The sequence below is a fragment of the Chelonia mydas genome, chromosome 1 (genome assembly GCF_015237465.2).
Source record: "Chelonia mydas isolate rCheMyd1 chromosome 1, rCheMyd1.pri.v2, whole genome shotgun sequence".
NCBI classification, from domain to species: Eukaryota; Metazoa; Chordata; order Testudines; family Cheloniidae; genus Chelonia; species Chelonia mydas.
The window spans coordinates 266,004,671-266,032,593 of NC_057849.1; the positions used below are offsets into that span (position 1 = coordinate 266,004,671).

General features: G+C 41.2%; 1 protein-coding gene across 5 annotated transcripts; it reads left to right on the top strand.

Annotated features, from left to right (window-relative positions):
* The first annotated feature begins 1,405 nt into the window (after window positions 1-1,405).
* On the top strand, window positions 1,406-27,264 carry USP44 (ubiquitin specific peptidase 44). 5 transcript variants are annotated; one of them, XM_037884864.2, is made up of 7 exons: window positions 1,462-1,558; window positions 4,217-4,267; window positions 7,201-8,716; window positions 21,521-21,719; window positions 22,571-22,679; window positions 23,944-24,149; window positions 24,624-27,264. In XM_037884864.2, exons 3-7 carry the CDS (start codon window positions 7,283-7,285, stop codon window positions 24,824-24,826), a joined length of 2,151 nt encoding a protein of 716 aa, XP_037740792.1. In that variant the 5' UTR covers window positions 1,462-1,558; window positions 4,217-4,267; window positions 7,201-7,282; the 3' UTR covers window positions 24,827-27,264. The 5 variants fall into 5 exon arrangements, with proteins under 5 accessions (XP_037740795.1, XP_037740792.1, XP_043401757.1 ...); XM_037884873.2 differs by lacking the exon at window positions 1,462-1,558 and adding an exon at window positions 2,239-2,481; XM_037884867.2 differs by lacking the exon at window positions 4,217-4,267 and having other exon boundaries at window positions 1,406-1,558.
* The last annotated feature ends 659 nt before the right edge of the window (window positions 27,265-27,923 follow it).

A 27,923-nucleotide genomic window follows, 5' to 3' on the forward strand; every position in this document is an offset into this window, starting at 1 on the left:
TTGCATCATAATACATTTACGTAAATGATAATGCAAGCTGCTTAAAATAGCAAGAGAGAATGCAAACAAACCTATTTGCCTTGGAAGTTACTGAATATTTAGATGTGATAGAATAGGAATATAGAGGCTTCCCTTGGCTTGTTTTCCTGCTGATACATAGAATCATAGAATATCAGGGTTAGAAGGGACCTCAGGAGGTCATCTAGTCCAACCTCCTGCTCAAAGCAGGACCAATCCCCAATTTTTGCCCCAGATCCCTAAATGGCCCCCTCAAGGATTAAACTGACAACCCTGGGTTTAGCAGGCCAATGCGTAAACCACTGAGCTATCCCTCCCCCAAGAAAGTGATGCCTCCCCACCTGGGAATCAAACCCCAGTCTCCCATACTTACCACTATACTAAGAGGAGCTACATAGAGCACTTCTTAACAGAAAAAAAATTTACTAAATTTGAAAGCAAAAGATTTTGCTGCAACCGCAGATTCAAGTGACATACAAAATAAGCATGCAACAATCTCTTCCACTTGCTATCTTTAGTGTGTAGTAGCAAACAGGGAGGAACCAGATAGGCTTAGTGATGGTATTTTTCCCAGTTTCCTAGTTTGCCTTATTCACTCAGGGTATTTCTGATTTCAGTTACATTGCACCTAATATACACACAGTATTATAGGCATAGCCTTATTAGCTTCTTTGGGTAGGTAGGCACCATGTGGCCTATGTGTTTGTAGAGTGCCTGGCACAATGATCCTGACTGGGGCCTCTGGCTGCTACCACAATGCAAATAATACATGGTAAATATTATTACAAAATAAACTTGTAAATATGATTACAATGACACATTATATTGCATACAATGGTATCCATATCAGTACATCACAAGTTTTGATTCCCCTCCGCCCCCAAAGCCCTGCACACCATCCTGGTGTGTATGGGATAGGTAGATGAATGGGGGATCTCTAGGGCCTGCCAGCTCCCTGGGCAGTTTGTTTCAATGCTATAAAAAAATAGTAGGTTTGGGGTATTTTCTGTGTCAGCTTTATGAGAAACTCATCTCACAATTCTGCCCCGTTGGGGTTTTTAACCTGAGAGGCACACACAGAGACAGACAGACCCACAGAAACAAAGAGAGACACCCAGACCCAGGCATACCCATAGACAGACACACACCCAGCGCCACAAACACACCCAGTCCCACAGACCGGCAGACCCAGACACCCCCCTTCCCCAGACAGAGACCCACCCTCGCACAGACTCACAGACAGACCCATACACAGACAGACTGACACACGCACGCGCGGAGGAGCAGACACAGGCAGCGCAAGGCAACAGGCTGAACGATCCCCCTGGGCCTGCCCCCAATGCCCCGCCCCACGGCGGGGGGCGCTCGCTGAGCCGGCTCCCATTGGGCGCCGCGGGGCAGGCGGAGCCCGTCGCCCGGCCCGGGCAGGCGCGGGGGGAGAGGCCCGGCGGGACTGGGGCCGGGCTCCCAGCGGCGCTGACGTTGTCCAGCTGCCGCGGGAGGCCGCGCAGGCGGGCGCACAAGATGGCGGCGGCTGGCGGTGAGCTCGGGCGCGGGGCTCGGCGCGGCTGAGCTTCCCCTGGCGGGATGTAAGCGGGCGGCAGGGCCGGGCTCCCAGCCCAGGCGGGTGGTGAGAGCCGGCCCCGGGACACCCGTCCCGCGTGGCGTGGCGGGGGGGGAGACCCCGCGCCGGGGACCAGGAGCTGGCCCGGATTTGGCGCTTCTGGAGGGACAGTGAGGAGCGAGCGTCTCACTGCGCCGCCAGCCCCGTGGGGGGAGCCCCTCGCCGCCTGGCTGGGCTGGGAGCCGTTTCTCGCGGGGGGGGGGCGACCTGGCTCTGTCCACTCCCCCCGCCCCCCTAGCCCGGCCGTTGTAGGCTCGGGATAAACGCGGTGCCGGGGGAGCCGCTCCCCTCCCGTGCGCTGCCGCCCGGCCCTGGGGGGAAGGATGCTGCTGCTGCCGGGAGAGCTCTGGCCTCGGGAGCCTCCCGGGACGCGGCCAAGGGCTTGTCAGTCAAACAACCCTCACGACTTCTGCGTCTCGGCGCTGCGCTTTGCCCGGGCTGCTCCCCGGGAAGCCAACTCGTTGCCGCGGGGGCAGGCGGAGTGTGGGGTTTGGCGCAGGTTTTTGTGATGGCTGAAAAGTCAGGTTCGTGGTAGCCGTAAAGGTGAGGCCGACACGCTGCCGGTCTCTCTGAAATAGTCCTTCGTTTTCCCCAAGGCAAGATGCACTGCGCTCGTGTAGAAGGTCACTTCAGTTACCGAGCTTGTCTCCAAGCCTCCGCGTTTCTGGGGATAATGCATTCGTGTGAAGGGGAGCTTTGTGGAGCAAGCAGCCAAGTGCAACCTTCAGGCCTCACACTTGAATTCTTTTGTTATGCCTGAGTCACTGACATAGTTGGGGGCTGGAAACCCCTTTGCTGAGGCCCTGGATGCTGAGTCTCATTTGAGAGATTTTCAGAAGGTACCTTTGTGGGGGAGGGACCCTCCAAGAATATTGTGAGCTAGTAAATTTGCTAATGAGTCAGCCAGGAACTGCAATTAAATGCAAATAAGCAAGAAACAATACACTGACATAAAAGGGTTCACAAAGCAAATCTGTTGTTTCTGGTGAATCCTAACGTTTTCTTTATGTTCAATCTGAACAACCAAATTAACAATCACTATGTTTCAAAAAGGTTTCTTCATTACTTACCTCACTGAGAGGAACGTGGTCACTTTTTTGATATGACAAAAGAACAGTCAGTGAAATACTGCTGCTCTTGCCTCAAGTGTTGTGTGCACTAATTTGGTCTGATTGACTTTTCTTTATTATGGTAGCACCCAAAGCCCCCATCAGGACTGGGACTAGACTCTGTAGAAACATTGAGGTACTTAGAAGAATAATCACATGTATAATTGCTGCTTTTAATTTATCATTGGAACAGTCAAGTTTGTACATCTGTTCCTATTTGCTATGAAGTGTATCCAAACTGATTAGAGGCACTTTCCCTCTTCTGTAAGATTGGAATAAAAACAGGTTCTTGTTCTGATTTAAACACTTTTCACCATAAAGTCGCTGTAACTGAAGTAATTTTACAACTATTTGCGATAAGTAGGCACCTTTTGCCCATATGTCTGTAATGTTCGGCAGTTCCAGTGTCGCTGACACAATAGAGAACTACACTAGAGTTTATTCAGTTGCATCACTTCTGGAAAACAGTACAAACTTCCTAGAGGCAAAAAACCTTAAGGATTAATGACTAATTGCTAAATCCAGGTCTGACTGGGTGCAGAATAACTAGGATATAGGGACACCCTAACCAGTGTAATAGGTTACTTCAATGTCTATGGGGAGATGCTTCGAATAGTTTTTTTAAATGTTACTATTTTCTGTATGATTTACTAGCATAACAAAATTAAGGTTTAGGTTCCGCAAAAAGTTATGCTTGTGCACGTTTTCTGGATTTGGATAAAGTGGAAACCAGTTCAGTGAATTATGTCAATCAGTTTAGGACCCAAAGTGTTAAAGGGACACTTAAAAAATACATACAGTTCACTTCCTTATGTGCTCAGTAACAGATTATTAAAACTGATATTTTAAAATCTAATGTCAGTATTTTACTCTTGCATTTCACTTGGCTTAGACAAAATAAATCAATGGAGTCAGTTGTTGGTTTCACTTTCACTATGTTAGTGCTACCACGTTCAGATTTTAGTGACTGCAGGGAAGTGTTTGTTTTGGTTTTTTTAACTTGAATTTAAAAGACTGAGTAAAGAGTTTTTTGGCCTTAAAAAGACAATTTGTAACCAAATGTAAATTTTAGACCAAATTTGACTGTCTCTTTAATTACAAACCTTTTCATCTCTCCTAGTAATAGGACTAAATAACATTTAAATAGAAATTGTTCTATAATGCAAAACTTTATTTTTATCAACGTTAAAGGCAATACTTCTGAACTTTTATTAGGGAAGAAAATCTGAGTCCTTGATACACTCACTTTTCTGCCAGTGAAACTCAGGGAAGAGAATGTTCTGTAGAGTTGAATTCTCCCACGAGTTTTAGCTAAACACTTTTTGGTTGGCTTACTGTGTTGCCATTATCTTCTCTGTTACTTTGCTCATCCTTTCTGCTCAGTTCTAAGTGCTGAAGGCAAAAGGGATAATTGGTCTCTGAAGTGCTGGTCAATTCATTAATGTTTCTTTTTCTCCATGCACAGAGAACTGAGTGGTGAGGGAGGACAACAGAGCAAGACACTAACCATAAAGAGGTACTAAATAACTCGGTTTTAGGGAATTTAAACTTGTAAAATTTAATGGCACAAGTAGGCCGCTTCATCCTCCCCACTCCAGCTGCTAGAGAAGAGAGCTGCAGGCTCTATCAGAGGTCTCTTCTGTGATTCTATTAGTCTTTCTAATCCATCTTTCCAGTTCAAGATTTTTCCCTTAGGTACTGTGACTTAGTGTTTTGCCCACCCTTGACATAAGTGTCTTAAGTTATGTGACTTCCATTGTTTGTTTCTACTTAAGACTATTCTACAGTCTAATAGATACAATTATAAGGAAGTGGCTCCTGATATTGTCTTCCCATTCTTGATTTCATCCCATGTGTTATCTTAAATAATTTAAATCTTATACAAGTATTTGTTTAAAAAAAAAAGAAAAAAGCTTGCTTAGTGCCAAGCTATACGTACTATACAACACTTCAAGTCTTTCCTTACAAACAAATCCACTCAGTGCACTAACACTTTTGTTTTTTAGTTCTGAGTTCCCTCAATGCTGTAGAAAAGTGTACTCTTGGCTCCTGTTTGTCTTTATGCCCCATGTGGCAATTTTAGAGCAATGTCACCTTAAGCTTTCATAGTCCCATTCTATTACTCTACATATTAAAGGCTTGATCACACAGGCCTTACTTACCCAAGCAGTCCCGCTGAAATCAGTGTAACTACTTGTGCCCTCAATTCAGCATGTGCTTAACTTTAAGCATGAATAGTCCCATTGAAGACTATTCATGAGCTTAAAGTTAAGCACATACTGAAGTATCTTGCTCAGTTGAGGTCTGGGTAGGAGTGGCAAGCTTAAGCTCTAGTTATATAAAGTATTTTTAGTGACTATTCAGGTGTCCAGAGGCTTGGTAGTTACATTTATAACAGCTGTAATAATAGTCTGAACAACTCTATTCCTCTCTAGTCTCTATCCTGGCTTTCCGGCAGGTAGATGAGCTAGCAGAAACCAGATAAATTTCCAGTGACATATTCTTTGAAATCAATGTTGTTCCCATGGACCATTTCGCTTTTCAAAGGAAAATGTCATTGTCAGACTTCCCAGCCAACTCTAATATTAAAGAGAAGACAAAATCACTTCCCCATTTAAGCATTGTTGTCTAACCAAAATACTGTATCCTAACCAAATTCAGCAACCCGTCATTGATCTGACCCACATTAAGGAGTCCCCAATTCCCATCAGTTCCTTCTGATTGATAAGAGATTTAGGGGCTGTGGTGTCTGGCTGCCCAGCTGAGTGTCATTCTCAGACCAGACATAGGGAAGTCTGAGCTTAAGTGTTCTTCCTCTAGCCAATGGGAACACTCCCTGCTGGCTTGTGGAGCTTTGGGAAGGAGTGTGGGTGCATGCATGGACATACAGCGTTCAGTAGTCTGTAAAAGGACCTGTGTGTAGTACTTATTTTCAAAGTATGTATAGTAACTAATTCTTGCAATATCCTTAAGTAGGTATTTTCTTTAAGTATTATTAATATTTGACCTGCTATAACTTCATAAAAGAAATAACATAAGAATTTCATCAGTATGCAGCTTATTTTTAAAATCCATCATATTTTCATACACATTTCCCATTGCATCAGGTGTGCACCCCATAGAAAAGAATTGTGGTGCATCTCTGATGATGTTTATAGCTTTAAGGATTAAATTCTTTGGTTTGAAAAACATAATAAAAAAATTTCTTCCAAAGAGTTTTCTTTAAATATTTAGACTTTATAATGTAGGTGTTATCAATAAGTTTACTTACATCTAAATATAAGTAACCTGATTGCCAAGCAGGCATGTTAAGTAATGAGAACAGACAGCAACTGTTACGGTTATATTTAGTTACCTAACTGCCCTGTGGCAAAATCCTGCTCTTTGGTCAATATTACAGTAATTTTATAATTAAACCAAAGAACACTAAGCTGCTATGTGTTGTAGTTCTGTGTAAAAGCTCTTTAGGTAGAAGCTCTGTAAAACAAAAACTAAATTTACTGGAAATCGTTCAGTTGCAATGTTACATATGAATGATTGCCAACATAGTGTAAGAGTATAACTGAGTGGCAGTAGTGTTGTGTGCCATTAGTTGAACTTTATTATACAATATTGACATAAAATAAGTGCAACACGCTTGGTAAATCATGCCTTTCAGACTGGAGGGAGCAGAGGAAGAGTGGGGTTAGCTATCTTTTTTTTTTTTTTTTTTTTTTTAAATAATTGCCCATGAAATATCTAGTCTTAGGGATATTTAACTTCTCTATACATAGATAGTATTGACTCTTAGCACTTATGGAAATTAAAATGAAAATTTATCTCAGAATTATACTTGTTACCAAAATGTGAATACTGACTTTCAATTTTTACTATCTAATTACTGAGGTTAATGGGTTATCTTGTAGCATTTTTCATTAGTTATGAGGAATTAAGGTGAACTGAACATTTGCGTTAAATACAAAGAACTGTTTCTGATCGTAAGTCACTAAGCCCTGAGAGACAGGATGGTCAGTGGTGATGACACTAGCTGGAGACCTGGATACAATCTCCTGCTCTGCAACAAGCATCCTGTGCGACCTTGGGCAAGTCTCTGTCTCAGTTCCCCATCTGTAAATATCAGTTTAGCTTGCACCTGTAAATTTACTAATGTAAGCTAAACCAATATTTGCCAGGTGTTCATACAGAGTTACACTGGTTTAACAAAAATATGTTAACGTGTTACGTTATCAACATGCCTCAGCCTGGATGTTCAGTCTTCATGCCCATTCAGTCGTGGACTTTTCTCCTAAAACTGGTAACAAAGTTGTTGATTGTGACTCTGATTGCAGAATAGTACATCAGTACTCTTTTAAAATAAACCAAGTAGTTTTATTTCCAAGGATGTATTAACTTACTTTTGACTTGCACTATATGTGAAGCTGAACTTTATTTTTTTTTTCCTCCCTTTAGTTTTCAGGTCAGAATATCATGGACAGAAAATAGTTTGGATAACGTGTTTCTCTAGTATTTCTCCAGTATTTCAGTATTAATAATGGATAAGTGTAAGCACATAGGGCGACTGCGGCTTGCCCAAGACCATTCCATCCTGAACCCTCAAAAATGGCATTGCGTGGACTGCAATACTACCGAATCTGTCTGGGCATGCCTTAGCTGTTCACATGTTGCGTGTGGAAGATACATTGAAGAGCATGCACTAAAGCACTTTCAGGAAAGTAGTCATCCAGTGGCATTGGAAGTGAATGAGCTGTATGTTTTCTGTTACCTTTGTGATGACTATGTTCTTAATGATAATGCAACTGGTGACTTAAAACTATTGCGAAGTACATTAAGTGCAATCAAGAGTCAAAACTATGACTGCACTACCCGTAGTGGCAGGACTTTGCGATCTATGGGTACAAGTGATGACTCTTACCTTTCACACGATGGTGCCCAAGCCTTGCTTCGAAATGAAGACCGCATGTTCACGGCTCTGTGGCACAGAAGGCGTGCGTTAATAGGCAAAGTGTTCAGATCATGGTTTGAGCTAACACCTAGTGGGAAAAGGATTTTGGAAGAAGAGAGGCGCCAGGAGGAGGCAGAAGAAAGAAGGGACAAAGCTAGGAAAAGAAGACAAGAGCGAAAGCGTCAGTTGAAAGTAGAGATGGAAAAAATGCCTCCAAGGAAGAGTTCTCGTTTACAAAATCAAAATAAAATATCCTCAAAAGTATCACCCTGTTTACAAAAATTACCACAAAATTTGTCCTCTCCTGCAGAGCTGAAAGTAACTTCTACCTCAGATGAAGTAAGATTGAAAAAAATTGGTGATTCTCCAATTAAGCGAAGGCCTACAGTGACTCCTGGTGTAACAGGACTGAGAAACTTGGGAAATACATGCTATATGAACTCTATTCTGCAAGTATTGAGTCATTTGCTTATTTTTCGGGAATGTTTTTTAAAGCTTGATCTGAACCAAACTCAAGAGTTGCTGGCAACAGCAGCCAATGAAAAAACAAGATCCTCTTCTAAGCACCCTCCAATTACTGGTTCTGCATTTTGTGTGAATGAGAACCAAATGAAGGTAAAAGGATCATCTTCTGTGAGACGACCCAGTTTATCATCCGGACTAAGTGGAGGGGCATCAAAAAGTAGAAATATGGAGCTTATTCAGCCCAGGGAGCCAAGCTCAAAGCACATTTCTCTGTGTCATGAGCTACATACTCTGTTCCAAGTTATGTGGTCTGGCAAGTGGGCATTGGTGTCTCCTTTTGCCATGCTCCATTCTGTGTGGAGACTAATCCCAGCCTTCCGAGGTTATGCCCAACAAGATGCTCAGGAATTCCTCTGTGAACTTTTGGATAAAGTACAGCAGGAACTGGAGACAACTGGGACCAGATACCCAGCTCTCATCCCCACTGCTCAAAGGAAACTTATCAAACAGGTTCTGAATGTGGTCAATACCATTTTTCATGGACAGCTTTTAAGTCAGGTATGTCTGATGATTTAAAAAAACCTCTTAATATTGACAAATCACTGAAAGGAGATTAGTCAGTGATGTACAGTACACATTTAAGGCATTAAAGAGTTGAGGGGAAAAGAGTAGGACTACTTAGTTGAGATGATGAATAGAAAGGGACATGATAGCAGTTTATAAAATGATAGTACGCCTCTAACCCGATATAACATGGTCCTCGGAAGACAAAAAATCTCACTGCTTTATAGGAGAGACCACATTATATCAAACTTGCTTTGCCGCCCCCTCCAGAGACCCTGTCCCTAATCACCCCCAGGACCCCACCCCCTACCCAACCCCCTTGTCCCCTGACTGCTCGGACCCCTATCCACCCACCCCGCCCCCGACAGGCACTCACCGGCAGTGGCGGGAAGCAGAGTAACATGGCCCCAGCTCGCTCCACTCTGCCAGCTCCCAGCCATGACACTCTGCTTCCTGCTGCCGGTGAGTGCAGGGAGGTTGGGGAAAGGATGCCCCCCTGTACTCACTCGTGGGGGGGAAGTGGAGCGCCGCAGCTGGGAGCTGGCGGAGTGGAGCAGGCTGGGGCCAGGCTGCTCCGCTTCCACCGCTGCTGGTGAGTGTCCCTCCAAGTCCCCTCTCCCATCACCCTGGCCCCAGCCGTGTTGCTCGGAAGCGGAGCTGGCTGCTCCCAGCCCCCCGCTAATCCTCAGGGCTACTCTGGGATTGTGGGGCCCCCAAAAGTGCCCCCCCATAGCTCCTGCATACCAGACCCTAGCGGGGAGCCCCTCACTGCCCTCAAGACCCTCTGCCCCTTATCCACCCCTCAGCCCCGGCCCGGCACCCTTAACATGCTGCTCAGAGCAGCATGTCGGACCTTTAACGCATTGTATGCAAACCCGTGTTATATTGGGGAGAGGTGTATAAAGAAGATAATTTGAGAACTCCTAATTACCCTCTCAGTGAAAGGAATTGCCTGATTAAAAACTAAAAAGTAAACTTCAATGATATGATGTAAAAGTATTTCAACCTATTAAATTGTATAACCCACTCCTACAACATATTATTAAGGCAAGGAGTTTAATCCTCTTTTTAAATCTTAAACACTTACTATCTAGTTACTTTAGGGATATGGAATATGTAAGAACATAGGTCAGCCACTAACTGGTGGAGTTGGTAAGAAACTTCTCTGATGGGCATATTGGTTCATAACTGTCTACTATAGAGGTTTTACACTTCACTATGCAGTGTCTGGTTGACCACAGGTGGAGAAAGGATACTAAACTAGATAAGCTCGTGGTCTGGTCTGGTATGACAATTCCTGTGTTCATATGACAGGTGCCAGCTTGGATAATTTGTCATGTTATAAGAAGTGGGTTGAACTTGATCTGGAAACTCCGTAATACAGAAGTGATTGCAAGTATGGATTCTACACACAGGAGGGGATGCTGATTTATATATAGTCCCTTCCTCCACATTCCCCCTCCCCCCCGCAACAGTGCGAGCATAGTTATATATGTGTGTAAGTGCTTGTACCAGTATAGCTTAATTCCCATAAGTGAAGGTAAATAAGCTACACCATTATATGGCATCTTTATATCAGGGTTGCGCCGGTAAAGCATCGGGTTTAAAAAGAAATCATACCCTTAAACAAAATAGAAATACTAATGCAGTACTAATACAAATGCAGTACTAATACAAAAACTGAAGACCTGGCATTAGATCTGTTACAGGAAAACATGTTCAATGTATAATCATTTTTACTTGCAAGGTTGAGGCTTACTTTGGATTACGAACCTCCTTGCAGGTGGTATAATTTTCAGGGCTCTGCAGAGGGTAGATAGCAGCAAAATCTTAAACAGTACCACTACTGCCTTTTCCTATATAAAGGAGGCCAGTGGCAAGAGAACATTCATAGCCTCCTGCATTTGGGGAAGGGAATAGCAAAATCTTTACTGAACAGGAGGTACATATGATGAAAAATCCCATCACAATGATGTAGTTTTTATCCCGTTGGCCAGGGGGAGAAAAACTAAATGGGGCTCAAGAGAAAACTTGAGAATGGTGGAATCCTTTACTTCTTTGAGCATCACTACAAAATAGTTTGTTTTTATGTACCTTTGATTGAAGTCTGAACAATTCACCCTATATAAAATATACGGTTGGCAAACATGTTTGTTTATAAAAATGTACATGGACTTTGGGTTTCTACTTCTAACACATCTCCTCCATATTATTTCCCACTTATTAAGATTCCATGTGTCCTCAGTTAGACAAGTGCCTGACAGAGTTGGCATATCTGGATTTATGAACAGTTGAGGCTGAGAACATGAAGATAGTACGTGAAAAAAGAGTGGTAACAAAGCATCACACACATTACTAGAGATAAGCATGTACAAAGTAATTCAGAAAATGAGTATTCCTCACCTTTTGTGTTTGTATATCTTGCCAAATCTCAACCAAAAAACTTTGAAAAACTTTCACTTATTTTGGTGTTTTATTTCGAACATCTGGGTTCAAAACCTGTTACACTAACTCATTGTGCTACCTAGCTGTCAGCCATTTAAAAAAACAAACCAAAGTGGAACAAAACAAAGGACTTTACAGGAAAGCTAGTGTACCGTGATAAATAGCCAGTTACTATTAGGCTTCTGCTCCTGAAGTGTGAGGTTACATCAGCCTTAGCACTTAGCATGTAGCTTTGTATTCTGTATTGATTTTGTTGAATTTAGTAGCAACAGAACATGCCTGGCAGCTGAGAGTGCTCAGTTGTCAACTAATTTAGACTTCCTAATTTCTAGGAAATGTAACAAATTCTGTGCTGCTTGAAAGTCAACTTTTAGCTTCATCACTTTCTTTCTTGAAGCCTATATTTAATTCAATGTTTAATATTTGATAGCTGAGGAGAGATGGGATAGACCACCTTTTGGGGATTTTAACATTTAAGTAACGAGTTCTGGGAGCTTTCAAAGCAGCTTGTCACTTTTACAGTAAAAGAAATTCTAAAATATATTGGTCTTGGTGTACTGCAAAGATATAAAGTGAGTTGTTGACCATAAACTAGCGGTTGCTATAGAGGGCATGGTGTAGAAAGCCCCTAGTAATAAGGGGACTGTGAATACAACACAGTTGATCCATCTTCAAGGAGAAAGATTGTATATTGTGTGGTGGTATGACATGAACTAGCCCTAGCATCCTTGGGCTTGGAGGCATCCTTAGATTTGAGTGGACTCACTGATCGCCGTTCCTCTTCCACATGAAACCTTCAGTACAAGTATCCTCCAGTTCCATCCCAGATGAAACCAAGTTTCTGGAGCTGACGGTGGTGTCCTCCAAGGAAAGGGACTAATTGTGAGAACCCTTTGTCTTCTGCTGTTCCGCAACCACAGAATTTGGTGGCAGAATCTAAGCTTTCCTTTTAGAAAAAACAAAAACACCTACTCTTCTGGTGTGAAAGGGTCAAAAGCAAATTGATATATTGTGTGTAAAACCAACTGAAACAATAGCTCTAAGATATGTGAACTGAAACAGTCATCTGAATTGGGGTTTCAATTCTGAAACCTAATTATAAATCAAATTTCAAAAGTAGTCTTCCACACTAGAGAACCTTTTGATAGTGTCAGAACAGGTTTGTGAATTCTGTCATCTTAACTGAAGGAATGTGTGGAGAGGTGTATTTGACTCTCTCTCAAAGCGATCTCTTATCCAAAATCAATAATTGAAACTCCATTGCTATTAATAAAATGTTAAGTCTAATTAAAAATCCCTTACCCTCTTAATTGCTCAACTTTCATTCGTGATTCTTGTTACATTTCACCAATTTACCAATGATGATGGTCTCCCAGTCTAGGTGGGACTTTAATTTCTAATGTAAGAAACAAGCAGAAAAAAAGCCATGCTGAAACTTTTTCAGGCCTCCCTATAAGCATAAAAGGGCACAAACCTATTTTTCCCCACCATTTGCCACTCACTTTTAGAGGTCATGTGACCACTTCCCACAAGAAAATGAATGTCACTAAGTATGACTGGGTGAACTGGCACATGTTACAAAACAGTTAAACAAATGTTAAGTCTTACCTAATGCTTCTAAAAGTAATTCTGAATTGTGAAATCTGATTTGATAACTGAAAGTGAAATCGGAGAAATACAGCAAGTTTAAGAATATTTGTAATAAGCACTTTTTAACTACATGAAAAATAACTATATATAAACCTGCTCCAAATGAGAAATATCAGAACCTTAAAAGAGGCTATTTTGTGAACATTCCACTGCATTTGAATTTCAGAGACCTTATGCGAAGCTTTTCACTTGACATCCTAGTACAACAAGAGGAAGATGTGTGTCCTTTGGCTCCTCTTAAAATAAAATTGTAACTGAGTGCCTTTTTTTCTTAAGCCAAATTTACCAATATTTATCATTGATTAAAAACAGTTATTTTAGAATTTAATGAAAAACTAGTTTTAGCTACTATTACTTTGCTTCTGATATATCAGTGTTTCACTTACCAAATATGGTACCAGCAGGAATTAGATCTTTAGAGGTCTCTGTATGGAAATTAATTTTTAAAAATGAGACAATTCAGTTTAGTTGTTCATGTTTATTATGGTAGTGCCTAAGGACCAACCATGAATGGGGCTCCATTGTTAGGTGCTGTACGAATAGAGAGTAGTAAACAGTCTGTGTCCCCAAAGAGTTTACAGTCTAAATAGACATGAAAGTAGTATAACATACAAGCAGAGTGAACAATGTTGAAATGTTTTAAGTACTTTGCTATGAATTTAAGGGGAGAACTTTGCAGGAGGGCGGGACGGAGGATGGCTAGCATACAGTCTTGCCTATGGAAACCAGGGTTTTATGATAGCCTGGACTGGATATGTCATTTCACAAAATAGCAGGACTTGAGATAGACAGCAAGAGTGTTTATGCTCATAATATATTAGCCTGTACCACTCCACACATTAATTTCTACGTCTTGGTGTTAGTCTCTGAGATTTTATTTAGGGGAGGGGGTGTCTATCGATTCTCAAAAAATCTCCTGTCAGTTTTCCAGGTAGGTGCATTTCTCCATTAGGTGACATTTAACTTAATCTATAAATAGTAATTGAATCACTGCTGCTTGCTACTTCTGTGGAGTTTGCTTGTTTGCTAGCAGCATGCAGCTGGAGAAGCAGACAACAATCCACCTTGCAATCTTTTTCTTAAAAAAAGTGAATTTAATGTGTGAAAGATGCAGGTGTGAGATCCCTGCAGCCAAGTTCTGAATGAACTGAACAAGTACAGCCTGGGCAGCAATACGGCAGGATTCTGTACACTGACTGATCTCTGGCAGTCAATCTGTTCCTCTTTTCTTCCTCCCATTCCCCCCAGACAAAACGTTGTAGTCCTATCAAAGATTACTCTTATTTTTATTTTTTTAATATATTTAAAGTTTGCATAGTCACCTGTGTGCTCTCATAGCATTAAACCCAACAACGAAAGTAAAGAAGAGGAGCGACCATGTTGCTGTGAAGGAGTCCAGGACATCCCCTATCAAGCTCTGCCCTTCTTCTCATCTGCTGCACAGAGCAGGGGAAAATGGATCTTTGATCCTGGAATCAACTTTTCCCACAGCAGTGTGCTAGCAGCTTGCTTTCCTCTACCATAGCTAGATTTAATGGTATTCTTGAGGTGGTTGCCTGTCAGAATAAGTCTGTAACCACCATGCTGCTTTTCTAAGGGGCTGCCCTATCCCTCTTGAATCTAGTGGCTGAATCTGGCGATCTCATGTGAGTACATTCTACACATTAAAATTCACTTACGTGGAAAAGGATTGCAAGGCCAATTGTCTGCTATCCACAAGCAAATTCCTCAGACATAGCAAGCAGCCTTTGATTCAGTTGCCACTCGAGATGTCATCTCTGCAGACAGGCCTTTATCTCCTCATATGTAGTTGAGTGGCTTTTTTTTCACTAGCCATTCATACGTAACTAATTGTACGTAATTTTCAAGATATGATTGAATGTTCAGGGTGGAGCCGGTGCAACAGGAACTCCCAGACTGGGTAACAAGGAAACATTCTCACATGCTCACTTTGCCTGACATTCACTAAACTGTAATCTCACTTATCAGTCTGCTGTCGGCTATCCATGTATGTAAATTAATGTAAACAAAACAGTAACAAACATTTCCTACAATACAACTTTGTTTATTTTTCCTTACTATATTCTAGTTTTATGTTTTAAAAGTCAAAACTCTTAATAGTGTAATAAAACATGACACAGTCCTGCCACTAATCAAACCCTTACCTGGAGTAAAATCTCATCCCCTTTGCTATCATGCATACTCATCACATACATTATAAAATTGTACTGCTTCTCTCAAAATACGCAGATATACTGCTGATCTATATCAGAAAGAGGTAAATATACTTGTCAGATCTTACTCTGTTTCTTCAGTTTTTAAACTCCCCCACAGTGATTAACTTAGTTACAACAACATTGCATATAATTCTGTTGGTCCCAGGATATGAGAGAGACAAGGTGGGTGAGGTAATATCTTTTATTGGACTAACTTCTGTTGGTGAGAGACAAGCTTTTGAGCTTACACAGAGCTGAAAAGACGAGACTGGGAGCTTAAATTGATAACTTTGTTAGACATTAAAAATCATGGACTGAATAGACACTGGATTTATGGCTTATTGCAACAATCTGTAACCCACCAACAGCCCTTTTCACCCCCCCTCCCCTGTCTTCCCCCAGGAGCATGTGGGGTGTGTTAAGGGGCCATTTCACCTTGAATGGTCCCTTGAAATATGTGTTAACTACTTATGCTAAACAACCTGTTCACATTTTGTATTTACAAGTGACACTTTGGGTTAGTTTTCCAGACCTGAAGAGCTGTGTGAGCTCCAATAGAAGTTGGTCCAATAAAAGATATTATTACCTCACCCACCTTGTCTCTCTAACTTAATTATATACTCTTCAGTAAACTACATGCTTTTGAAAAACTCACTAGCTGTGCATTTGTGCCATATATTCACACTCTAACATATGAGGCCTACACAGCAGAAAAAAAATGAATGTTGTCATGGGTATATGGTGGGGCTATGTTAACTTCACAGTCAAGGCTCTGATCCTACAAACTGATCTGTATAATGACAGGTTTCAGAGTAGCAGCCGTGTTAGTCTGTATCCGTAAAAAGAAAAGGAGTACTTGTGGCACCTTAGAGACTAACAAATTTATCTGAGCACAAGCTTTCGTGAGCTACAGCTCACTTCATCGGATGCATTCAGTGGAAAATACAGTGGGGAGATTTATATACATAGAGAACATGAAACAATGGGTGTTACCATACACACTGTAACCAGAGTGATCACTTAAGGTGAGCTGTTACTGGGGAGGGGGGAACCCTTTTGTAGTGGTAATCAAGGTGGGCCATTTCCAGCAGTTGACAAGAACGTCTGAGGAACAGTAGGGGGGGGGGGGGGCGGGGAATAAACATGGGGAAATAGTTTTACTTTGTGTTATGACCCATGCACTCCCAGTCTTTATTCAAGCCTAAGTTAATTGTATCCAGTTTGCAAATTAATTCCAATTCAGCAATCTCTCGTTGGAGTCTGTTTTTGCAGTTTTTTTGTTGAAGAATTGCAACTTTTAGGTCTGTAATCGAGTGACCAAAGAGATTGAAGTGTTCTCCGACTGGTTTATGAATATTATAATTCTTGACGTCTGATTTGTGTCCATTTATTCTTTTACGTAGAGACTGTCCAGTTTGACCAATGTACATGGCAGAGGGGCATTGCTGGCACATGATGGCATATATCACATTGGTAGATGTGCAGGTGAACGAGCCTCTGATAGTGTGGCTGATGTGATTAGGCCCTGTGATAGTGTCCCCTGAATAGATATGTGGACACAGTTGGCAACGGGCTTTGTTGCAAGGATAGGTTCCTGGGTTAGTGGTTCTGTTGTGTGGTGTGTGGTTGCTGGTGAGTATTTGCTTCAGGTTGGGGGGCTGTCTGTAAGCAAGGACGGGCCTGTCTCCCAATATCTGTGAGAGTGATGGGTGGTCCTTCAGGATAGGTTGTAGATCCTTGATGATGCGCTGGAGAGGTTTTAGTTGGGGGCTGAAGGTGATGGCTAGTGGCGTTCTGTTATTTTCTTCGTTGGGCCTGTCCTGTAGTAGGTGACTTCTGGGTACTCTTCTGGCTCTGTCAATCTGTTTCTTCACTTCAGCAGGTGGGTATTGTATAAGTGGACCCTTATGCTTATGTGGTGTCCTATTGAAGTCAGTGGGGCTCTGCGTCAGTGCAGGAGCCATCCTGCACAGATCAGATTCAGTCAATTGTTTATATGAAGAGCCTGTGGAATGAAGAACTGTTTACATACAAGGACCTTGAATAGAAAGGTTTCTACACAGAAACTCACGGAAAAACCTGTACCTCTGCTGCTTCCTAGCAAGAGGGAGGGGATAAAACGCATCCAGGTTGCTTCAGTTGAGCTGTGCTTCTGCTGGGTCAGGATTGGTACTAGAACAGGGACTCATTGTCCTCTGCAGAACAACTTAAAAACTGGGGACAGACGGACAGGAAAACATGCTGAATTTAAAACTTCAGAACTTGACACAATTGCTTGCATTCTTATTCTTATTTGTGCATCTCATCCAGAGCCCACAACTCTATCTTGTGCATTCATTTTCAGTAAATCCTTCAAGTAATACATCAATTAAATAAGCATTTAATCCAACAAACACCTGTTTGTACAGCAGAAGTTTATTAGTCTATATGCTGTAATTATGCTCAAAGACAAAATAATCACCTAAACTTTGGCCAGGTCTAGACTCTGATTCCTTTTTAATTCTGAATTACTGATAGTTTATGGCTTTAGACCAGGGGTTCTCACAACAAAATTTTTGGTCACCTCAGGGTGCGGCCACCAACTCTTGGCCACTCTGACAAATTTTCCTAAAATACTTTATTAACTTTAAGAAAAACAAATAAATATGCACATATACGTGTCCAAAGCATTATAATTAATTTACGTAGGGGTTTTTTTTGCAGACTCAATAATAAAAATAATGGACAGTTGTATTTTGGTGCCCCCAGTCCCTACTGTCTCCCCTGGCCCTCCATCATCCTCCCGGGCTCGCCATCACCCTCCTGGGCCCTGTTGCTTCTCCCACCCCCATTGCTCCCTTCCGTAGCCTTGCACTCCAGGCTCAGCTCACCCTGCTCCTTGTCTCTTGACCACAGTGCCTGGCAAGGCCAGCCCTGCTGCACTAGGCTGAAACCCAGAGCTGGATCCCTGTGGGGGTGGAAGGGAGGCTGAAGCCCACCACTGTAGCCTCTGGCTCAACCAGGGGAGGGTGGCTGAAGTCTGCCCCTAGAGTCCCATGGGGGGTGGGGGGAGGAGTGCTGAAGGCTGCCTCCCCAGAGCCCCTTGGCACTGTAGGGAGGGACTGCTGCTTTGCCCCGTCCCCCATCTCTGCCCAGGAGGCTGTCATGGTTGCAGAAAAATCCCTTGGTGGCTGCATTTGAGAAATGCTGCTTTAGACATTGCCAGACTTTGGCATTTATGAAGTGTATAGCTGAATGAGCTCCAACCAGAGTAACTTAAAATGTAAATTTCCTCTCCACAAAGAAAAGAAAATTTTCTTTTCTTAGAACAAAATGGTTATGGGTATTTTTTTGGAAATTAAAGCTGTTGGCAACCTTCTATGCTCTACGCTATGCACTAAAAAAAAAAAAATCAAATACACGCATGTGAGCTGGCTAACATGTAGATCAGCCACTTATTACTGGATACTAGTACATGTTTTGTATTTGCTTTAAAGAATGCCACTCATGAAATAGCTGATTTCAGGAGGAATGGCAGAGTTTCAAGTTATAGTGTCCTTTAGTATGCATTTTTAAAGTTTGAAAAAATGCAGCACTGCAGCGAAGATTAAGCTTATGCTGAACTATGTGAAAGGAGGTACTGAACAAAAATGGTCCTCCACACAGTAGTGATCACTACTACTGATACCTTTTGACAAACCTTTTTCAGGGTTTTGTTTGTTTTGTTTTGTTTATTTACCTTTAGTAGCATGCAGTGGTGGTTAAGTTGTGACTGTTCAATTGTGAGCAAATGATCTCCTATAAAAGAGGTGGGCAAACTGTGGCCCACGGGCCACGTCTGGCCCACGGTACCGACCTTCCCGGCTGATGAGCTCCCAGCTGGGGAGGCTATCCCCTGTCCCCCCTCTTCTTACACCCACCCAGGCTTTCCAATAAGCTTGTCCTGCTGCAGAGCGGCACAGTAAGGGGGCGGAGTAGGGGGGTTGGATAAGGGGCAGGAGGTCCCGGAGGGTAGTCGGGGGCGGTTGGATGGGGTGGAGGTTCAGGGAGGGCGGTCAGGAGACAGGGAGCAGGGGGGTTGGATGGGGGTGGGGTCCTGGGGGGACAGGGATGGGGGTCCCAGGAAGACAAGGAGTGGGGGTTGGATGTGTCGGGGGGCCTGTGGGGGTGTGGATAGGGGTTGGGGCAGTCAGGGGACAGGGAGCAGGGGGGTTGGATGGGGGTGGGGTCCTGGGGGGGGCGGTTAGGGGCAGGGGGTCCTGGGAGGAGACAAGGAGCGGGGGGGTTGGATGGGTCGGGAGTTCTGAGGGGGGCAGGGAGAGGGCTGGGGCCAGGCTGTTTGTCGAGTCACAGCTTTCCCTACCCAGCCCTCCATACGTTTTGCAACCCCAGTGTGGCCCTCGGGCCAAAAAGTTTGCCCACCCCTGTCCTATAGAATTCTGCTGGAAGACTTATTTTGAAAAAATAATTTTAATATTTGCCCTTTTTCATACACGATGAGGCTGTGTTGTCTTCTGAGATGAAGATAGCAAGGCAAAAACAACACAAGAGAGGAAGAGTGGGAATTGCAACCTGCATTAGAGGCGAAATGACCCCTGTAGGGCTGCAAATGGTTGTTTTATCAGATTCAAAGGGTCAGGTACTAGTAGAGCACATTGGGAAAGATTGTGAGCCGAGCTGTCATGAAAAAAAGGAGCTTTTGGGGACATGGGCTGAATTTCCACATTTCTGAAGGTCGGTGATGTATGATACAGCCTGAGATTTCTAGAACTGCAGCATAGAGTGCTGTTTGAGCATTTGTCTGATATCTTGTTGTTGATATAATAAATATTCAACTCCCTCCGTTGTTTCTGTGACTGACGTTTTTCACCATATTTTCATGTTAGCTATAGCTTATGGAAATAACCAAATAGGAAGAATGTATTTATGTGGATAATAAATAATTGAACCAATCAACCACTGTTTTGGCTTTTAGTTATACTTTCAGTTACAGACATCAACATGTTTTCAAGTGTGTGGAATTTTTTTAAATAAATGTATCTGTTATAAGAACTCAAGGTGGCAACATGTAAATTGCATGTCACTGGAGCAAAATATTATGTTCTGAGTCTGTAAATATACATTTACAGAACAGATTATGTTTGAATTCCATAAGCTCCATAATTTGGGGAAGATGTTAACCATTATATCACAATAGGGTTGTGTCCTGTACTGGAAGTTGTCGAAGCTATCCATCTGGGTCCACCTAACAATCAGGATCTACTCCATTGATTTCTCCAAAATATTTGGCCTCCCCAAAACGATGACAGGTTTAGAGCTGACATAGTTAGTAATTTCTGAATATTTATAAATATTGAGAGGTTTTTTCCCAGGTGTTTATTAATCTGATTATTTGGAAGGCTCTTACATATTAAGTGTAAATATTCCTGTAAGTGGGTTACTTGTACTTTAACCATGTGGAAAACCAAGAGGTACGAATACCTCTTGGTAAAACTAGAAAATGTGGAAGATTTATTTCCAAATGTGCCTTTTTGGCCTTTATTGAGGGTGTGAAACAAAGCTATTAGTTGGCCTTATTTTGGTGTTAGTGTCGCTGAATTATATCTGTTATATTCCACATGCAGTCTTGCTACTGCTTCAGGCCCAGATCCTCCAGCTGGTCCACAGGGAATCCACTTGCATATACTGCGTATGGAAGGATTATAGAGAAGGACTCTGATGCTGCATGATGTAGTACCTCTCCAAATGCAGCTGACCTTGGCATAGGCTTTTCTGACTGTATTGCAAGTGTATCTGAAATTTGTCTGTTATAATATTCTAGTTCTTTAAAAAAATTCTACAGCTTTTTAGGAACCTTCCTTTCCATTAAATATCTTTCAAGTGAGCTATATTTTCCTTGATGCCTTATCTTCCATTTTTCCAGGCAAATGCTCATTTCAGTTTACCATATTTTTATTATTGCTAATCTATTTTAGTGGCTGTCCTTTTTCCTTTAGTGTGACAGGTGGCTGTACTTACTGAAAGAAAAAAATTTTTTTTACCTGTTAAATTGAAGAAGCATGTCTACCAATCCAGGCCTTCCCTGCAAGACTTTCAAAATAAGAAGAATGTGATTTAAAAAAAACTAATATTTTCCTTTCAATAAAACTATATATTACTATATAAATCATGTTAATTATTGCTTTGTAAGTATTTGTTCTAGAAAGAAATCTCAGGGACTGTTCTTCCTTCTCTTGAGCAATCCCAGACAGATCATTTTGAAACTACTTCTAGTTCACAGAAGAGAAAGATATCAAACACCTTAGTGTAATACAGTGGTGGACATGCTGCTTCAGAGAAAATAAGCTAACAGGTAATTTTTTTCTTTCTAGTTAAAATATTTCTTCTACTGTATACATTTGCATCTGTGATCCGAATTCACATACTGTTCTCAGAGCTACATTAAGGGACACGTGTAGAGAAGCAGGTTTTTGGATGTTAGAAACTAACTTAATATTTTGCTTAACAGGTTACATGTCTTGCGTGTGACAATAAATCAAATACTATAGAATCCTTCTGGGATCTGTCGCTGGAATTTCCTGAGAGGTATCATTGCAATGGGAAGGAGATGGCTTCTCAGTATCCATGCCTGCTGACAGAAATGTTGGCCAAGTTTACAGAGACGGAAGCTTTAGAAGGAAAGATATATGCGTGTGATCAGTGCAACAGTGAGTAAAGGCAGTATGTACTCATGCATATGTTCTCCACATAAAATATAAATTAATATAGGCATTAAAAGCATAAGAAAAGGAAAACAGCAGTTAAAAAGAAAGCAAGACAGATTTTAAAAGCATCTGTCATATAAGTAAACATAAGACTTTTACATAAGACTGTTTAATTGTGAAAGGAAATAGTATAGAAAAATCACTCTTCTGATTCAGTGCATCAAAAGTAGGCTTGAAAGTGGGTTTAAGAGCTCAGATTAGGTCTTCAGGCCAACTGCTGTTGTTTTTCATTAGAAGGTGGTCTCCAAGAAGAGATGAAAGAAACCTGTTGAAATAAGTCTGACACTATTAAATTAACAGACTGTCTGCACTTGGTCCTGATGAAAATAGCTGAACTGCTGTATATATTTTCCAACATTCAGTTGAATAATCCAGATGTGTACCAAAAAAGAGGCATTTTGCATGCCCAATAAGCATAAAATAATCCTTGCCAAATGGATTCCAAAAAGCTTTCTTATTAAACTGACGATATATTAATAAAAAGAAAAGGAGTACTTGTGGCACCTTAGAGACTAAGAAATTTATTTGAGTCTCTAAGGTGCCACAAGTACTCCTTTTCTTTTTGCGAATACAGACTAACACGACTGCTACTCTGAAACCTGTCGCTATATTTATATATTCAGTAGCCTTTGTTACATTATCTAAATACTCTAAACCATGGGATCAATAAATCTTAAAATGAAACATAAGGATATTTGACAACGAATTTTTGAAGCTGTATTCAAGAGGTTTTTTTTGTTAGTGGTAGGTTTTTTAAATTTAGCACTTATTTCATTGTGTGTGTTTGGTCACAGCAAAACGCAGGAAATTTTCTTCCAAACCAGTTATACTTACAGAAGCCCAGAAACAGCTTATGGTGTGTCGACTACCTCAAGTGCTGAGACTACACCTTAAACGGTTCAGGTAAGCAGTGCTATAAGCAATTTAGAAATGTTGCAGACTCTCTTTGAATAGTATATTCCTCCTTGTTCCCGTAGTCACTAATCCTCTGGGCTCATTCAGTGGGTGAACTAAATCAGTTTTTGAGAAATCCCTCTAAATTATCTTCCTTGAGAATGCCCTTAAACTCAACAGTATAAAGAAGAAAAATTTCTGGAAACCCATTTCTTCTTGGTAAATAAAATAGTTAGAATGCATATCACAGGCAGAGAAGTGAGATTTTTATTCCTGCTACTTCCCAATAACAAAAAGTCAGGAGAATTAAAAACCTATCCTGAATCTTGAACACTTAACCAGTTTGAGACAAGAGAATCAATTTTCTCTATTTGAAAAAGAGACTTTTGTGGATACCTTTCTGTACACTGTACACAGAAAGGTATCTGTCACAGGAAGTATCTCTGATATCTTGAGAAAACAAAAACCTACAGTTCATTGTTTTGAGTTGTGGACTGAAACTGGTACCATGCGACTTTACTAAATGTTGAGAGATCATAGCAACAAACTTTATTTAAAATAGATGATAGCGTTATTCACTAGTGCACAGTCTAAGGTTTGCATGCAACCCACCAGGGTGATTGTATAACCTGCAGCTTCACTGACATTCTTTAAAAACCCTTATCTGAATCTGGTAAAGTGTGCTAACATGAGCAGCCAGGGAGAAGAGATTGCATCTGTATGTGGTCTTAGTCCAGCCAGGGGGACAGAGTGACTCCTGAATGAGGAGAGAAATGAAAGTGTGAACCAGCCTCTGGGGTGATCTGTTTTCACTTTTAATGTACAGAGTCAACTCTGTAATAAGTCTCTGCAGCTTCTGCATCATTCTTGTGATTTTAAATATTTTTTGATAATTATACCCACTGTCTTTCAGCTTGGGTGACTAGTGAGCACGGGAGAGCAGGCAGATGTGAGGAGGAATATTTTGGAGGCTGAGAGCAGCAGATAGTGTAGGTGAAAAGCCATATGTGAAGGATTTTTCCCTATGAATGTTGAAATGAAGGGGTAGTGAAAGAGGAGATTAGTTAAGGGGGAGCTTTTGAGGGATATAAATTAGCATATACATTTAGTACAAAAGCACTAGCAGGTGAGATGGTTTAGTAGCTCAGAATTCTAACTATGCAGAATTTATATGTGCATAGACTCACTGAAATTTACCTATTAAACTACCTTCAGAAAACACAAATTAACTGAATAATATTCACATTTTCTTTAAATTTTGATATTTTTCCAGGTGGTCGGGACGCAATCATCGTGAGAAGATTGGAGTACATGTTAGCTTTGATCAGATATTAAATATGGAGCCTTATTGCTGCCGGGAGTCCCTCAAGTCCCTCTTACCTGATTGCTTTATCTATGACTTGTCTGCTGTGATTATGCATCATGGGAAAGGATTTGGTTCAGGGCACTACACTGCCTACTGCTATAATTCAGAAGGAGGTATGGACAAGCAATTTAAATCAGAAATGTTTTTTTTGTTTTGTTTTGTTTTCAGAAGCTACACTTCTGGTTCCTTAGTTGAATCAATGTAGCCACAACAGGATCCTTACTTTCTTAAAATAAAATGGACCAAGATTTTACTAACCAGACCTACCAGTAGCAAAAGAATTAATGATGTAGGTGGTCAATAAAATTAAAGCTAATTGTTTCAACTTATGAGAGAATTTTTTTCATGAAGATTAGACAAATATAATCAGGTGTTGTATACAGCAGACATTTCTTCTAAAGTATGTGATAGACAATTGTTTCTCTGTAAAACTAAGTGCTTATTCTTCACCCAAAATGAAAAGATAAAATTAGTGAATTTTTGTGTTTTTAACAAATGGTAGCAGACATGTGTCACCTGTAAAGTACAAGTATCTTACATAAATATTTTGGTTATTTTACAATGGTCTGTTACTTACTTCATTCTAGGATTCTGGGCACACTGCAATGATTCCATACTCAACATGTGCACTATGGAAGAAGTATGCAAGGCTCAAGCCTACATCTTGTTTTACAGCCAGCGAGTTACTCAGGCAAACAAACACTGTAGAATATCATTTCCTAGCTCACCATCTGAAAACCAGCATCGTACTGAATTTGTTGACTGTTCAAGTGAAAACAGTAGTAGCTAATCCAAAGCCAATTTACTGTGTACAGTAAAAGTTGACTTGTCAACTTTTATGCGTATTTTTAAAGAGAAAATGCAAGTACAAATTGTATTTTTTTACTTGTGAATCAATGTACATTGTTTATACACTTTTGTATTAGCTAAAGTAAGCACTCTTAAGTGTTAGTATAAATTTATATGGATGGTAGGTAACTTTCAAAGTACCTAGAATTGCTTTACAATTTTTTTAAAAAAAATTTCCCTTTGAATTTTTAACTCTTACCTCAGGCTGTTTTTCAGCTCTGTTTTTATATTTTGATAATCTGATTTGGTTTAGAAAAAAATACTCTCGATAGACAGCTGATGTCTGTATAATTTTTGTTAACTTTCTACATGTGTACATTTTTATAGTATAATTTTATAGCATCTATTGATTCTTACTGTCTCTGGGAATCAGTCTTATTCTTCACAGAATATGAAGGTGCACTAACAAAGAAAGCCTCTATTAAATGTCAAGTAATAAACTTTTCTTCATTGGGGTAGGGATTTTTTTTTCCCTGGATGTCCTTCAAGTGATGGATAAGCTAGGCTCAGATCTACAAAACTGCTACTGAACGCTGAAGATGCCCATGTTTCAGCCTCTGAACATGCACATGAGTGTGTCCATCTGCTGCCTAAGCCCAAGAGCAATTCACAAACTAAGAATGAGAGGCATTTGGCTGCCTAAATCGCATAGTCAGAGGCCACCTACCAGATTCAAAAATGGGGGGGGGAGGGAGGAGACAGGTGGTAGTGCCCACCTTATAACTTGTAACCTGGGGTTAGAGCACTTGTGAGATGTGAGAGACCCAGGCTCAGTTCTCCATTCTGCCTGAGGTGGAGAAAGGATGTGAACAGAGAGTTTTCTACCTTCCAGGTGACTTTTAACCACTGAGCTGTGGAATTATGTGATGGAGCTGCTCCCTCCTATTATTTTTCCAGTAGGTGTAAATAAGGAAAGAATGATTGGAGCAGAGGGACTGGACCCACAGTCTCCCAGCTCAGTGCCCGAACCCCTGGTCTACAGACTCATTCCCATTCTCATTGGCTGATCCATCCAATGAGGATAAATATTGGCAGAGAGGGGGGAACTGAACTTGGGTTGCTCACATCCCAGACAAATGCCCTAACCACCTAAAACTTTAAGGTAGCTACCCCCAGCAGCAACCATTTTGTGTGGAGTGAGGCAGGCACCTAACTCATTTCCCTTAAAAAGTTGCTTAGGTTCCTAAGTCAGCTGCCTCCAGGCAGCAGGTTCCCCTTTGTGGATTGCAAAGCAGTGCCTATCTCTAAGAGGAGCGGGGCTTAGTATACACCCATCTAGGCAGCAGCTCCCTACCTGCCATGCTGGCTTTTGAGGATCTGTGTTATGGTTTTCTAGGTATTGCAACAGCCAAGTGCCTTTGTGACTCCCACCTGTAGTCACTGTTTTTCCCCAGTGGTGCCTATGGAGCTATACAGAAAGGAAAAAAAGATTATAGTGTTTTATTTGTGAAATATCCAGAGGAAAACAATAGCATATGTGCTTAATTACATGTCAGTATATTAGTGATAGAAAAATGTAATGGAGCACAAATGAGGGCTAGGAGATAAAACATGAAGGTTACCTATTTTACATGCACCTTTTTACAACTGTGATGCTAAACCTAAAGTGTTAATTGGGTTGCTACTCTTGGGGAAATTCCTTAACTACCAAAAAGATTTCTCTTGCCAAACTGGAAAAAGTGAGCCTAGTTCCTTAGAAAGGTAGCATTCCTTCAGTAATCTCTAGCACACATGAATAAAGCACCGTAGTTAGCTGAGCAAAACATGTTGCATAAAACACAACTGGAGACTGTTTAAATTTGGATGTGTTGTAGGAGCCACACCTGCCATACTTACTCCTCCTTTATTTCTAAACTAGTATTAACAGAGAATTCACCTCTTCCTCATTGCCTAAAAAACAGAATATTTCCCCACCAATTGTAGCTAATGCCAAAATTGTAATGATTAGTTTAAGTTGGTGTGAAGTGTGTTTTTTTTCCATAAAAACCTATGCAAATTACCTCAGCTCTTGGAAAATTATACCTCAATAAAACACTGTGTGGACTAACATTTTTTTACTAGGGTTAGTTCCTTAGCTCCTTGATTGATATAATGTGTTGCTATTATAAAATAGTTCTTTAAGTTGGAAAACCATACAAAACATGTAGAGTGTTACTTTTTATTAGAATATCTTGAGTACGGATCTATAGATTAGACCTTGGTGCAATATTTCATATTTTTTCATTCTATAATCCCCTCTCTGGAAACAGTTAACTGCTCACAAGTTTTACACTGAGTTTTTAGGGGATACAGCTGATGCTTTTAATGTAAGAGTTTTATATTGCTATCTACCACTGTAGTAACTGAGCATCTTCCACATAAAATTGTTCGTGTCATGGAGTCTTTGGTTCTCTTGTCTTGGGGTGTTGAGCTCTCCCCTGTATTTGAGAGCTCTGGGCTTTTAGATATTTTCTCTAAATATGAGAGGCAGTTTAGAGTTGGGGAATGGTCAAGACCTGTGGCTATCTACCTATACACCAGATTCTCTGCCTGTTACAGTGCAAACAGAATGGCAGTTTAGTGCTTCATAGGTTTTAGGGCTATTTTGGGGGGATCCCAGCAAGCAAGAATCTCTCCTCCCCTTTTTATGGGAGGGGAGCCACAGTCTCAGGGCTCTGTGCCACCAATAGAACCAACCACCTGTCAGCCTCCCCTCTGTGCTCCACCCCCCCATAAAATGAGGACAGACTAGGCCAAAGGGCTCTTAGCTTTTTTGCTTGCTCTATTTTTAAAACAACCTTAAAGGGAACTCTGCCACAACTGTTCTCAATATTTTGCCAGAAGAAAAGCCTCACTGGAGTCTACACAAATGAGCCCCTAATAGAGAGACTTCAGTCTGTGCAGGTTAGTCTTCTCCAGCTATTGGGGCTCAAAATTCTCCAGGGTTAAGTCCCCAGTCCACCTCAGCCCTTCAGGTTCATTAGTGGGTAATCAAGTGATTTTCATTCTTTCCAACTCTCCCTTCCAAAAGGAAAACTCAGGCCTCTTTAGGGATTTTC

Bases quoted from the DNA above. Each gene is read 5' to 3' on its own strand.
- USP44 (XM_037884867.2), top strand. From the start codon at position 7,283: ATGGATAAGTGTAAGCACATAGGGCGACTGCGGCTTGCCCAAGACCAT. The intron at 8,717-21,520 runs GTATGTCTGATG...TTTGCTTAACAG, and splicing joins ATGGACAGCTTTTAAGTCAG to GTTACATGTCTTGCGTGTGA. The intron at 22,680-23,943 runs GTAAGCAGTGCT...ATATTTTTCCAG, and splicing joins CTACACCTTAAACGGTTCAG to GTGGTCGGGACGCAATCATC.